At 38.4% G+C, this 14,259-nt stretch overlaps 1 protein-coding gene across 1 annotated transcript in view; it reads right to left on the bottom strand.

Annotated features, from left to right (window-relative positions):
* The window catches only part of Poln (DNA polymerase nu), a 167,823-nt gene that overhangs the window by 93,764 nt on the left and 59,800 nt on the right, over window positions 1–14,259 (bottom strand). The window contains exons 12-14 of the mRNA XM_085692033.2: window positions 11,282–11,338; window positions 10,417–10,470; window positions 9,244–9,309 (exon numbers count right to left, since the gene is read on the bottom strand). Coding sequence (XP_085548159.1) covers window positions 9,244–9,309; window positions 10,417–10,470; window positions 11,282–11,338 — 177 coding nt within the window. The remainder of the gene's footprint in view (window positions 1–9,243; window positions 9,310–10,416; window positions 10,471–11,281; window positions 11,339–14,259) is intronic.

Here is a 14,259-nt window from a genome sequence, read left to right as displayed (position 1 = left end):
CGGGGAGGACTTTGGACTTCCCACAGGGCAGGGAACCCTGACTGATCTTTGGACTGGAGAGGGAGGGGGAGAGGGAGTGGGGGAGGGAGAGAGAAAACAAAAACAAAAACTTGCCCTTTTGTCTGCGAGGTTCCTGGCCAGCTAGTGGCCCTGATCCTGTACCAGAAGATCCATCAGAGAGCATTTGAAGGAAGAGATGGGCAGACACCAAAGCAAGAATTCCTCTAACAATCTGAAAAACAACATGACAACACACCAGAACCCAGCGAACACACAACAGGAAGACTTGAACACCCTAATCCAGAAGAAGTAGAAAAAAATTGACATTATGAAAGTGATAGAGTCCCTTAAACAGGAGGTGAAAAACTCCCTTAAAGAAATGGATGTGAAGAATAAGAAAAAGTTTGAAGAAATGAATAAACCCGTAAAAGATAACCAAGAAAAAACAATCAAACAGATAACGGAAACAGTTCAAGACTTGAAAACTGAAATGGAGGCAATGAAGAAAACACAAACCGAGGGCCAGCTGAATATGGAAAATCTAGGTAAACGAACAGAGACTACAGAGGCAAGCATAACCAACAGAATACAAGAGATAGACGAAAGAATCTCAGATGCTGAAGATACCATAGAGAAAATAAACGCACTGATCAAAGAAGATACCATAGAGAAAATAAACGCACTGATCAAAGAAAACAGCAAATCCAACAAATTCTCATCACAAAACATTCAGGAAATCTGGGACACAATAAAAAGACCAAACCTAAGAATAATAGGGGTAGAAGAAGGAGAAGAATTACAGCTAGAAGGCCCAGAAAATATATTCAACAAAATTATAGAAGAAAACTTTCCCAACCTAAAGAAAGATATTCCTATGAAGGTTCAAGAAGCATACAGAACACTGAATAGATTGAATAAAAAAAAATCCCCTTGCCATATACTAATCAAAACACAAAACATACATAATAAAGAAAGAATATTAAGAGCTGCAAAGAAAAAAGGTCAAGTAACTTATAAAGGTAAACCTATCAGACTTACACCTGACTTCTCTATGGAAATCATGAAAGTCAGAAGGTCCTGGATAGATGTGCTGCAGAAACTAAGAGACCATGGATGCAAGCCCAGACTACTATACCCAGCCAAGCTTTCATTCACTATCAATGGAGAAAACAAAATATTTCAGGATAAAAACAAATTTAAACAATACATAGCCACAAATCCAGCCTTACAGAAAGTAATAGAAGGAAAATCACAACCCAAGGAATCCAACAATGCCCACAATAACTCAGACATCTAGCAACCCTTCACCAGCACTTCTCAAAGAAGGGAAACACACAAACTCTACCACCAAAAAAGAAGAAAAAATAACCCAAGTTAACAACTGGCCATTAATATCACTTAATATCAATGGACTCAATTCACCTTTAAAAAGGCACCGGCTAAGAGATTGGATGCAAAAACAGGATCCAACATTCTGCTGTTTACAAGAAACACATCTCAACCACAAAGACAGACATCTACTCAAAGGATTGGGAAAAGGTTTTTCAATTAAATGGACCTAAGAAACAAGTGGGAGTGGCCATACTAATTTCTAACAAAATTGACTTCAAACTAAAATCAATCAGAAGAGATGGAGATGGACATTTTATACTCATAACAGGAACAATTCACCAGGATGAAGTCTCAATCCTGAATATCTATGCCCCAATATAAAATCATCCACTTATATAAAAGAAACATTAATAGAACTCAAGACAGACATCAAACCACACACACTAATAGTAGGAGATTTCAACACTCCTCTCTCACCAATGGACAGGTCAATCAGACAGAAACCTAACAGAGAAATAAGAATTAATGGAGGTAGTGAATCAAATGGACTTAACAGACATCTATAGAACATTCCACCCAAATAGGAAAGAATATACCTTCTTCTCAACATCTCATGGAACCTTCTCGAAAATTGACCACATACTCGGTAACAAAGCAAACTTCCACAGATACAAAAAAATATTAATAACCACCTGTGTCTTATCGAATCACTATGGAATAAAGTTAGAATTTAACAATAATTCTACTCCCAGAAAGCCTACAAACTGATGGAAGCTGAACAGTCAACTACTGAACCACCCCTGGGTCAGGGAAGAAATAAAGAAAGAAATTAAAGTATTCCTTGAATTCAACGAAAATAAAGACACAAAGACATACCCAAACCTATGGGACACTATGAAAGCAGTGCTAAGAGGAAAGTTCATAGCTCTAAGAGCTGACAATAAAAAAATGGAGAAAGCTCACATTAGAGACTTAACAGCACAACTGAAAGCTCTAGGAAAAAAAAAGAAGCAGACTCACCTAGGAGGAGTAGAAGACTGGAAATAATCAAACTGAGGGCTGAAATCAACAAAATAGAAACACAGAAAACAATCCAAAGAATCAATAAAACAAAGGGCTGGTTCTTTGAGAAAGTCAACAAGATTGACAAACCTTTATCAAAACTAATCAAAAGGCAGAGAGAGAACATACAAATTAACACGATCAGAAATGAAAAGGGGGATATAACAACAGACACTGAGGAAATTCAGAGAATCATTAAGTCTTACTACAAAAGCTTATAAGCCACAAAGTTGAAAAATGTAAAAGAAATGGACTTGTTTTTAAATAAGTACCATTTACCAAAATTAAATCAAGACCAGGTGAACAATTTAAATAGACCTATAAGTCATGAGGAAATAGAAATTGTCATAAAAAACCTCCCAACCAAAAAAAAGTCCAGGACCTGATGGTTTTAATGTAGAATTTTATCAGAACTTCCAAGAAGAGCTGATACCTATACTCCTTAATGTGTTTCACATAATAGAATCAGAAGAGTCACTGCCAAACTCTTTTTATGAAGCTACAGTAACCCTGATTCCAAAACCACACAAAGACTCAACCAAGAAAGATAATTACAGACCAATCTCACTCATGAACATCGATGCAAAAATTCTCAATAAAATTCTGGCAAACAGAATCCAAGAACACATTAAAAAAATTATCCATTATGACCAAGATGACCAAGTAGGCTTCATCCCAGAGATACATGGCTGGTTCAACATACGAAAATCTATCAATGTAATCCATCATATAAATAAACTGAAGGAAAAAAAAACATATGATCATTTCATCAGATGCTGAAAAAGCGCTTGACAAAATTCAACACCCCTTTATGCTAAAGGTCTTGGAGAGATTAGGGATACAAGGTTCATTCCTAAATATAATAAAAGCGATATACAGCAAGCCAACAGCTAACATTAAATTAAATTGAGAGAAACTCAAAGCCATCCCACTAAAATCAGGAACAAGACAAGGCTGTCCACTTTCTCCATACCTCTTCAATACAGTGCTTGAAGTTCTAGCAATAGCAATAAGACAGCATAAGGAGATCAATGGGATTCGAATTGGAAAGGAAGAAGTCAAACTTTCGTTATTTGCAGATGATATGATAATGTACATAAACGACCCCAAAAACTCTACCAGAGAACTCCTACAGCTGATAAACACCTTTAGTAATGTGGCAGGATACAAGATCAACTCCAAAAAATCAGTTGCCATCCTATACACAAAGAACAAAGAAGCAGAGAGGGAAATCAGAGAAACATCACCTTTCACGATAGCCACAAATAGCATAAAGTATCTTGGGGTAACTCTAACCAAGGATGTGAAAGAACTATTTGACAAGAACTTTAAGTCTTTGAAGAAAGAAATTGAAGAGGATACCAGAAAATGGAAGGATCTCCCATGCTCTTGGATTGGGAGGATCAGCATAGTAAAAATGGCAATTCTACCAAAAGCAATCTATAGATTCAATGCAATCCCCATCAAAATCCCAACAAAATTCTTCACAGACCTTGAGAGAACAATAACCAACTTTATATGGAAAAACAAAAACCCAAGACAGTCAATACAATCCTATACAATAAAAGTACTTCTGGAGGCATTACTATCCCTGACATCAAACTCTATTAGAGAGCTACAGTAATGAAAACAGTTTGGTATCGGCACAAAAACAGAGAAGTTGACCAATGGAATCGAATAAAAGACCCAAATATTAATCCACAAACCTATGAACACCCGATTTTCAACAAAGGAGCTAAAAGTATACAATGGAAGAAAGAAGGCATCTTTAACAAATGGTACTGACATAACTGGATGTCAATCTGTAGAAGAAAGAAAATAGATCCATATCTATCACCATGTACAAAACTCAAGTCCAAATGGATTAAAGACCTCAATATTAATCTGCCCACACTGAACCTGTTAGAAGAGAAAGTGGGAAGTAGTCTACAACACACGGGCACAGGAGACCACTTCCTACGTAGAACCCCTGTAGCACTGACAATAAGAGCAACAATAAATAAATGGGACCTCCTGAAACTGAGAAGCTTCTGTAAAGCAAAGGACACTGTCATTAAGACAAAACGGCAACCTACTTATTAGGAGAAGATCTTCACCAGCCCTGCAACAGACAAAGGTCTGATTTCCAAAATATATAAAGAACTCAAGAAACTAGACATTAAAATTCTAATTAATCCAATTTTTAAAAAATGGGGTATTGATCTGAACAGAGAATTCTCAACAGAAGAAGTTCAAATGGCCAAAAGACACTTAAGGTCATTCTCAACCTCCTTAGCAATCAGGGAAATTCAAATCAAAACAATTTTGAGATACCATCTTACACCCGTCAGAATGGCTAAAATCAAAAAGACCAATGATAGCCTATGCTGGAGAGGATGTGGAGTAAGGGAAACACTCATCCATTGTTGGTGGGAATGCAAACTTGTGCAACCACTTTGGAAATCAGTGTGGCGGTTTCTCAGGAAATTCGGGATCAACCTACCCCAGGATCCAGCAATACCACTCTTGGGAATATACCCAAGAGATGCCCTATCATACTACAAAAGCATTTGTTCAACTGTGTTCATAGCTGCTTTATTTGTAACAGCCAGAACCTGGAAACAACTTAGGTGCCTTTCAATGGAAGAATGGATAAAGAAAGTGTGGAATATATACACATTAGAGTACTACTCAGCGGTAAAAAACAATGACATCTTGAATTTTGCATGCAAATGGATGGAAATAGAAAACACTATCCTGAGTGAGATAACCCAGACCCAAAAGGATGAATATGGTATGTACTCACTCATTAGTAGACTCTAGCTATAAACTAAGGACATTAAGCCAAATAATAAGTGAACCCAAAGAAAAACATATATAGATCCTCCTGGAAATTGGAAGCAAACAAGATTCCCGGGCAAAAGTTGGGAGCATGGGGGTGGGAGTAGAGAGGGGAGAGGGGGAGAGAGAAGTGAGAAGGGGAGGATGGGAAGAGCTTGGGGGAATGGGACGGTTGGGATGGAGGAAGGGTGGATATGGGAGCAGGGAAGTATATATCTTAATTAAGGGAGCTATTTTAGGGGTGGCAAGAGACTTGACTCTAGAGGGGTTCCCAGGTGTCCAAGGAGATGTCTCCAGCTTGTTCCTTGGGCAGCTGAGGAGAGGGCGCCTGAACTGGCCCTGTCCTATAGCCACACTGATGAATATCTTGCATATCACCATAGAACCTTCATCTGGCGATGGATGGAGATAGAGACAGAGACCCACATTGGAGCACTGGACTGAGCTCCCAAGGTCCAAATGAGGAACAGAAGGAGGGAGAACATGAACAAGAAAGTCAGGACCGTGAGGGGTGCGCCCACCCACTGAGATGGCCGGGCTGATTTAATGGGAGCTCACCAAGGCCAGCTGGACTGGGACTGATGGAGCATGTGATCAAACCAGACTCTCTGAACGTGGCTGACAATGAGGGCTGACTGAGAAGCCAAGGACAATGGCACTGGGTTTTGATTCTACTGCATGGACTGGGTTTGTGAGAGCCTAGTCTGTTTGGAAGCTACCTTTCTAAACCTGGATGGAAGGGGGAGGACCTTGGACTTCCCACAGGGCAGGGAACCCTGACTGCTCTTTGGACTGTAGAGGGAGGGGGGTGGGGGGAGGGGGAGGAAAATGGGAGGAGGTGGAAATTTTTAATAAAAAATAAAAAAAAAATTGCTGAAAAAAAATTTAAAAAAAACACCTGGTACTCTTCAGAAATCTTAAGTTCAATATCCACCACCCACATGGCAGCACACAATGGTCTGTAACTCTAGTTCTAGGGTATCTAATGCCCTCTGCAGGTACCAGGTACACATGGTACATAACACACATAAAATAATAAAGTAAGTCTAAAAATGTTTATCAGAGATAAGAATAAAGCTCGGTGGTAGAGCTCACATCTAGCATGTGCAAATCTCATGGTTTAATTAACTGAATTTTGTTCAGTTTAAGGAAAACTATAATTCAAACTCTGGCCATCTTATGGTAATTGCAAATGGTTAAATAATGTACAGCTGGATTCAAGTTTTATGTGTAAAAAACATGAAAATACCAACATTATGGGACCACAGAGGCAAACATCCAACTAATCTTGGTCAGAGAAAAAGCTGTCTGAGAAGATTTGAAGACATAATCAGAAACTACACCGTGGGGAATACCACTGTGCATGGCTTGCGGCAGAGTTGAGGACCAAACATAGTCATAAAACAATGGCAAAACTATAAAAGAAAAATTGAATATCCTCTGAAAGGACACATGCTCAGAATTTTTTTGCAGTAGGGCATGAGCTAATGAAGAGAGAGCCACAAGCTCATGATTCACTCTCACAGGTATCTGAACAACCCGAGTGAAATGGGACTGTGCTCTGGAATATTGCTTTAATTATGTAAAGTGTGTTACATTTGTTTATGTTGTGGAATATTGCTTTAACTATGTAACAGTGTGTTACATTTGTTTATGTTGTGGAATATTTAACTATGTAAAGGTGTGTTATATTTGTTTATGTTGTGGAATATTTAACTATGTAAAGGTGTGTTACATTTGTTTATGCTGTGGAATATTACTTTAACTATGTAAAGATGTGTTACATTTGTTTATGTTGTGGAATATTTAACTATGTAAAGGTGTGTTACATTTGTTTATGCTGATTTGTTTAATGATATAAAAATGTGTTGCTTTCCTGCCTAAGGCACCTGATTGGTCTAATAAAAAGCTGAACAGCCAATAGCTAGGCAGTAGAGGGATTGGGGGGGCTGGTGGGCAGAAAGAAATCTGCCAGAGACACCCACGGAGGACCTGAATCTGTAGTCAGGTACCCAGGTGGATTTGGTCTGAAAGGTAGATGTCCTCATCATTGCCTCCTAGAGCAAGTGTGAGAAGCCTGAGAGACAACGGACCCAAGAGGTTATAGTACCAAAGCAGACTCCCTGTGCCCAAGAGAACACCCACACTGCTTTCTCCTCCTTTTATAGTCATCTGAGTTAGGTCAGCAGGTGCCTCTCCTGCCTGTGTCACTGGATGCCTAGTGTGATGGCTATTCTTGTCAACTTCACTACATCGGGAATTAACTAAAAAACCTGTGAGGAATGTATTTTCCTTAATTAAGTCATTGGAAGTAGAATACCCACTTTTAATCTGGATCTTTTGAAGTGGAAAGATCTATCTTTAATCTGGGTCACACCTTCTGGTTGCAGTGTATATAAAGAACTTGGAAGAAGGAAGTTTACTCTTTGCCTACTTGCCCTGACTCTTTCTGGCGAGTCCATTCCTTCACTGGCATTAGAGCCTACTTCTTCAGTATTGTGAAGATCAGTAGAGACTTCCAGCTTCCTAGACTGAAGAACTACTGGATTCTTGGGTTTTCCACTGATAGACAACCACTATTGGACTAGCTGGACTAGAGTCTGTAGGTCACTCTAATGAATTATCCTTCTGTATCTATATATAGATTCATACTACTAGTTCTGTTCCTCTAGAGTAGTGAGTCTCAATCTGTGAGTTGCAACCCTTTTGTAGGTAGAACGACCCTTTCACAGGGGCAACCTAAAACCATCAGAAAACACAGATATTTACATTCCATAACAGTAGCAAAATTATAGTTATGAAGTGGCAACAAAAATAATTTTATGGTGGGGGGGGGTCACAGCATTAGGAAGCATGAGAAACACAATTCTAGAGAATCCTAACTAATACACCTAGTTAATTCCTAGCTACTCTAATCAGGGACTAGTGGGAAGAACAGACAGGGAAAGATGACTTACATTCTCTTGTTCTTTAAATTTCCACATTATTTTATACCAAACATTTCTAATTACATATATTATTTAGTTTATACTTGAATTACTTATATATGTAATTCATGTATTTAAATCTAAGAGGACTCAGATTGATACAAAATAGCAAAAGATGTTAAAAGTTAAAAAAATGTAGAATAATCTTTTATGCAAACATGTTTATTAGAAATTGTGACAAGAAAGGTGACTTTCCAACTTGAATAAAGCTGATATTTGTTAGATTGTATTTATTTTATATGCTTGAAGAACTTGTCTATGAGCAATTAGTAACAAATATGTGTGTGTATATATGTGTTTGCATGGGTATGTGCATGTGAAGACCAGAAAATAACACTGGGTAGCATTCCTCAGGAGCCATCTACTTGTTTTTTGAAATGGGGCCTCTTATTAGCCCCAAACTTACCAAATAGGCTAAGCTGGGTGCCCATCAAGGCTCAGGGACCTCTCTATCTCCACCTCTCCAACACTGGAATTACAACCATACACTATTACACTCAACATTTTTATATGGGTGTTTGGGTGTTAGTGATTGAACTCAGGTGCTTATGCTTGTGCTACAAGCACATTATCTAGTTCAAAGGATCTCCTTTACACTAAAACTATAAAGCCATTTAGAAAGCTATCCATGAGTAGTGCACACCTGTGACTTTAGCACTCAGGAGGTGGCACCTAGGCTACAAAGCAAGACCTTTTCTTTTAAAAGGACCCAAAAGTGTTACTACAACTGCATCATAAATCAAGGGAATTTATAACTTTCCAATAAAAATAGTCTTTAGAAATTACAAAATGGATAACACTTTTGGAAGCCACCTTCCCAGGAAAAATCTGGAAAGGGCGATGGAGAGATGCACATCACCAAGGTGACTGAGTTTCTGGGTGGAAAACTCAGCCATTCTTATTCTCAGAGCACAGAGTTTATGCCTCAATACCAGAGAAATAAACACACACAGTAAAATACAATTAGCAGCATGAAATCCTGTTTTAGGAACAGTGCAGAACCAAACATACATTGGGGCACAGAAATGAGCAAGTAACTTACAGGATGTTTGGCTGAAAGTCTTCCCGTCACAGTTCCAGTCTGATTCCATGTAGAAGAGATGGAGCCCTTGATCATTTAAGAAGAATCAGTTCAAACCCAGACAATATGGTATGAGGAAGAGCACACAGACCCTTCATCTACAACACCCACTTGCTCCTCCTGAATGTTACAAAACAGTCTTGGTATCAGAGACAGATGCTCCCCTCTAACCCAAATACAAGTAACAATGGAACAAGTAGATCCATTTCTGTTAAGTCTATGTGTGAGTTAAGGGGGCTGTAGGGACGGCAAAAACTCAAAGTGTAATTATGCCACAAACTGTTGCTTGTGCAGCCTTGTAAGTTACAGACACCTCTGAATGTACTTTTTTTCGTGTGCAAATTAAAACAGTAATGTCTACCTGTGATGGATATTATTGGTTGCCAATTTGACTATATCTTTAATTAATTAAAACTCAAGTAATTAGGTATGCCTTTGAAGGATTTTTTTCTTAATTAAATAATTTGAAGTGAAAAGAACCCCTTTTTTGTATCTTTTGTGGTGTGAAGATCCACCTTTAATCCAGATCTTTTGGGGTAAGAAAATCCACCTTTAACCTGGGCCACACCTGCTGGCAGCCTATATAAAGAACAGAAAAAAAAATAAAGCTTGCTCTCTTTTTGCCTGTTTGCTCTCAATGCAAATCCACTCCTTCACTGGCATTAGAGCCCACTTCTCTGGGATTCCAGCATATACTGAAGACCAGCTGAGACACCAACCCTTGTGGACTATAACAACTATTGGATTATTGGACTTTCTGTTGATAAACAACCATTGTTGGACTAGCTGGACCACAGTCTATAATCCAGTCTGACACCTTCCCTTTATGTGTGTATGTGTGTGTGTGTGTGTGTTCATATGTATGTTCCTCTAGAGGATTCTGAGAGCCTCAAATGACTCTAGAAAAAGACACGACAGTAGATGTGAAAGCAGGCTAGCTGCCTCATATATGGAGAATCTAAAAGCATAATAATAACCTGCATTGTACAAAAATTGAATAATATGACCACAGTCCGTAGTTCCAAGAATAATGAACTTTTCCTCCTTTACTAGGATTGTAAAAATGGCATGTGTATCTGAACTCAAAATAAACCTTACTTCTAATCTCAATTTTCTTTTGTAAAGCTTTGTTACCTTTTTCATATAAGCTAGTAATCCGTCTACAAAAGTTGACTTGATCTTGTGAACCTACAGTATAAAGACAAAAATAGTTACCTTCTTAAACTTGTTTAAGTACTCAAAGAAATCAACTGCAGAGCAGTAGTTTACATAGGGCTGGACATATGCAGAATCCACCTTGGACAACCTTAAGTAGTGGCAGGATGTAATAACACAGGTGCACAAAGAAAGATGCCATTCTGTTATTCTGCAATATTTCTAAGCTACAGAGAAGTTGCAAAGCTCAAATGCTCATCTCAGTGTCCTCAGCAGTGGGCCCTTTCTAGTTCTTTCCCAACCCTTACACGACTCCAGGATGATGACTGGCTTGGAACCAGTGTATTTCTGCAGGACAGGGACTCAGTAAATAATTACACTATTGTTTGGTTTGTAAATGTAGTTAATGGGTAACAGAAATCATGAAATAAAGGGTAGGTATGTGAACAGAGAAAACATTAATAACTAAAAGATGAAAGGGACATGCCAGTATCCCCCAGTAAACATCACTGTCTTGAAGCCTGGAAACAGGGGGGATGATGGGACTTTGTGAGAATTAGTAAAAGTCTTATTCTCACTTGAAGGGACAGGGGAACAGGCCATCAGTCTCCTTCCACATATGACTCCTTGGGCTTCCAGTGCTAGACAAAACAGACTCAGACTTGAGTAAGATGACATCAGGATATGAAGAAACAAGGCTGACATGAAGTTGGTTGAGGAAATTTTATCTCTTTAGAACACTGTTAACAAGCGTCAGCAAATATGGTTGTGAATAGAGACAGTGTTGGATAGCTTTCCTTCATCACAAACAATTTACACAGAGAAAGAGAGAGAGTCAACTTACTTGTCTATATTCCAAAATTATCTTGGGTAATGGGTGAAGGTCTTGTAGAGAATTTAACTAAAAAATAAAAATATTTATTACGAACATAATGTCTTCATTTCAACAATTCAAACGTTTACTTTCAACTAGAGAGTGTTCTAATAATAAATGATGCAATATAATATATTTTCCAAAGTGAAGACTCATAGCAAACTCAGATTATCGAGTGTCTTAATCCCAACCCTTTACAAGTAATTCTGGTATCTATCCAGGAGCTAAATTATTTCACATGACCTGAGAAATAAGAGTCTTCTTCAGAACTTAAATTAACAAAATCTAAATCCTACAAAAATGAGTAAGACAGATGCCTTCAAACATAAAGCCCACACTATAGTAACACCCAAAATTTGACTCAGAAATTTGGATGAAACTTCAGGGAGGTGACACAAGCTTTGAATTCTAAAGCTATAACATTGAACATACAGTACTGATCCTAATAAGCTGATAGGAAGTTCAGAAAGAGGAAAAATTAGCCTGTAGTGGTAGACAGAGCTCAGGGTCTGAAAAGGAGCAGGACCTACTAGGAAACTGAGATATTTATTTCTTGCTACAACAGCAGTTACATGGTACTATCATAAGCTTTCTGTCTTAGTAGGTAGAACATACCTACAAACATACCATACAATACCAACAAAGCCACACCTACCAATAGTGCAACTCCCTTTTGGGCATTTTATTTCAATCCACCACATGCCACTTCCTGGCCCCAAATGCCTGTAGCCACATCATAGTGCAAAAACGCATTCAGTCCAACTTCAAAAGTCCTCATAGTCTATTACAGTCTCAAACTTATTTAAAAGTCTAAAGTTCAAAGTCTCTTCTGAGATTCACACAATCTCTTTAACTGTAATCCCCTGTAAAATCAAAATCAAAAACCAGATCACATACTTCCAATATATAATGGCACAGGATATATATTACCATTCCAAATATAGGAAAGTGAGCACAGTGAGGAAATACCAAACCAAAGCAAGACCAAAAACCAGCTGGGCAAACTCCAAACTTTTTATCTCATGTCTAATGTCAAAGCATTCTTTAGAACTCCTACTCTTTTCACTGTGGTGTTGACTGCAACACACTTCTTGCTCTTGGGCTGGTTCCACTCCCTGTTAGCAGCTTTCTTCAACAAGTATTCTATGACTCTGGCATCTCTAACATCTTGGAATCTTCAAGACAGTCAAGGCTTCAACTTCACAGCTTCATGAAATGGCCTCTCTAGGCCCCATTCAGGGACAATGCCTGGCCTTAACTATATTCCTTAGGTGTAGAGACAAATTCCATAACCTGTTTCTTCTATCCTTAACTCCAAAGCCAGAAGAACCACGTGGCCAAAGTTGCCAAATTCTGCTGCTTCTGGGGCTGGAAGATGGCCTACTCATTCAATTACATCTTTACAAGCTTTGGGCTTTTGAATTTTACCTTTACTTCCTAAACTTGGCTGTCCTAGAACTTGCTATACTGTAGACCAGGGTGGCCTCAAACCCAAAAATCTTCAGTTACATCGTCACCACCAGCTTTCTATTTTCCATAGTTTTCTTCACTGCCTAAACTTGGCTGTCCTTGAACTTGCTCTGAAGAAATGGCTGGCCGCAAACTCAGAGACCCACCTGCCTCTGCCTTCTGAGTGTTTGGATTAAAGGCAAGCACCACCACATTTGACTCTAAGCTTTTCTTTAATTGCCTTTCAGAGACTGGAAACTTAGCTGGGATGGATTTTGCCCTGAAGTCACCACTTCCTTTACTTATTTTCTTAATCCATTTATCTCCTTGAACACAAAACTTAGCTCCATTACACTTCCTGGCACTCTTTTTCTCTTCAAAATTTTTATTTTGTACAAGTTTACATTCCCACCAGCAATGGATGAGTGTTCTCCTTACTCCACATCGTCTCCGCATAAGCTATTATTAGTGTTTTTGATCTTAGCCATCCTGACAGGTGTAAGATGGAATCTCAGAGTTGTTTTGATTTGCATTTCCCTGACAGCTAAGGATATTGAGCATTTCCTTAAGTATCTTTTGGCCATTTGAGATTCTTCTGTTGATTATTTCTCTGTTTAGTTCAGAACCCCATTTTTTAATTGGATTATTTAGAATTTTAACGTCTAATTTCTTGAGTTCTTTATATATTTTGGAGATCAGTCCTCTGTCTGATGTGGGGTTGGTGAAGATCTTTTCCCATTCAGTAGGCTGCCTTTTTGTCTTATTGACTGTATCCTTTGCTTTACAGAAGCTTCTCAGTTTCAGGGGGTCCCATTTATTTATTATTGCTCTCAGTGTCTGTGCTACTGGGGTTATATTTAGGGAGTGGTCTCCTGTGCCCATGCATTGAAGGCTACTTCCCACTTTTTCTTCTATCAAGTTCAGTGTGGTCAGATTTATACTGAGGTTTTTAATCAATTTGAACTTGAGTTTTGTGCATGGTGATATAGATATATTTTCATTCTTCAACAGGTTCACATCCAGTTATGCCAGCACCATTTGTTGAAGATGCTTTCTTTTTTCCATTGTATAATTTTAGCTTCCTCATCAAAAATCAGGTGTTTATAGGTGTGTGGATTAATATCTGGGTCTCCAATTCGATTCCATTGGTCAATATCTCTGTTTTTATGCCAATATCAAGCTGTTTTCATTACTGTAGCTCTGTAATAGAGCTTGATGTCAGGGATGGTGATGCTTCCAGAAGTTCCTTTATTGTACAGGATTGTTTTGGATATCCTGGGTTTTTTGTTTTTCCATATGAAGTTGATTATTGTCCTCTCAAGGTCTGTGAAGAATTGTGCTGGGATTTTGATGGGGATTGCATTGAATCTACAGATTGCTTTTGGTAGAATTGCCATTTTTACTATGCTGATCCTCCCAATCCAAGAGCATGAGAGGTCTTTCCATTTTCTGTTATCTTCTTCAATTTCTTTCTTCAAAAACTTAAAGTTTTTGTCAAA

The sequence above is a fragment of the Myodes glareolus genome, chromosome 8 (genome assembly GCF_982192425.1).
Source record: "Myodes glareolus chromosome 8, mMyoGla1.1, whole genome shotgun sequence".
Classification (NCBI taxonomy): Eukaryota; Metazoa; Chordata; class Mammalia; order Rodentia; family Cricetidae; genus Myodes; species Myodes glareolus.
The sequence above is the reverse complement of the archived record's forward strand: the minus strand, read 5'-3'. Positions and strand labels throughout refer to the sequence as shown.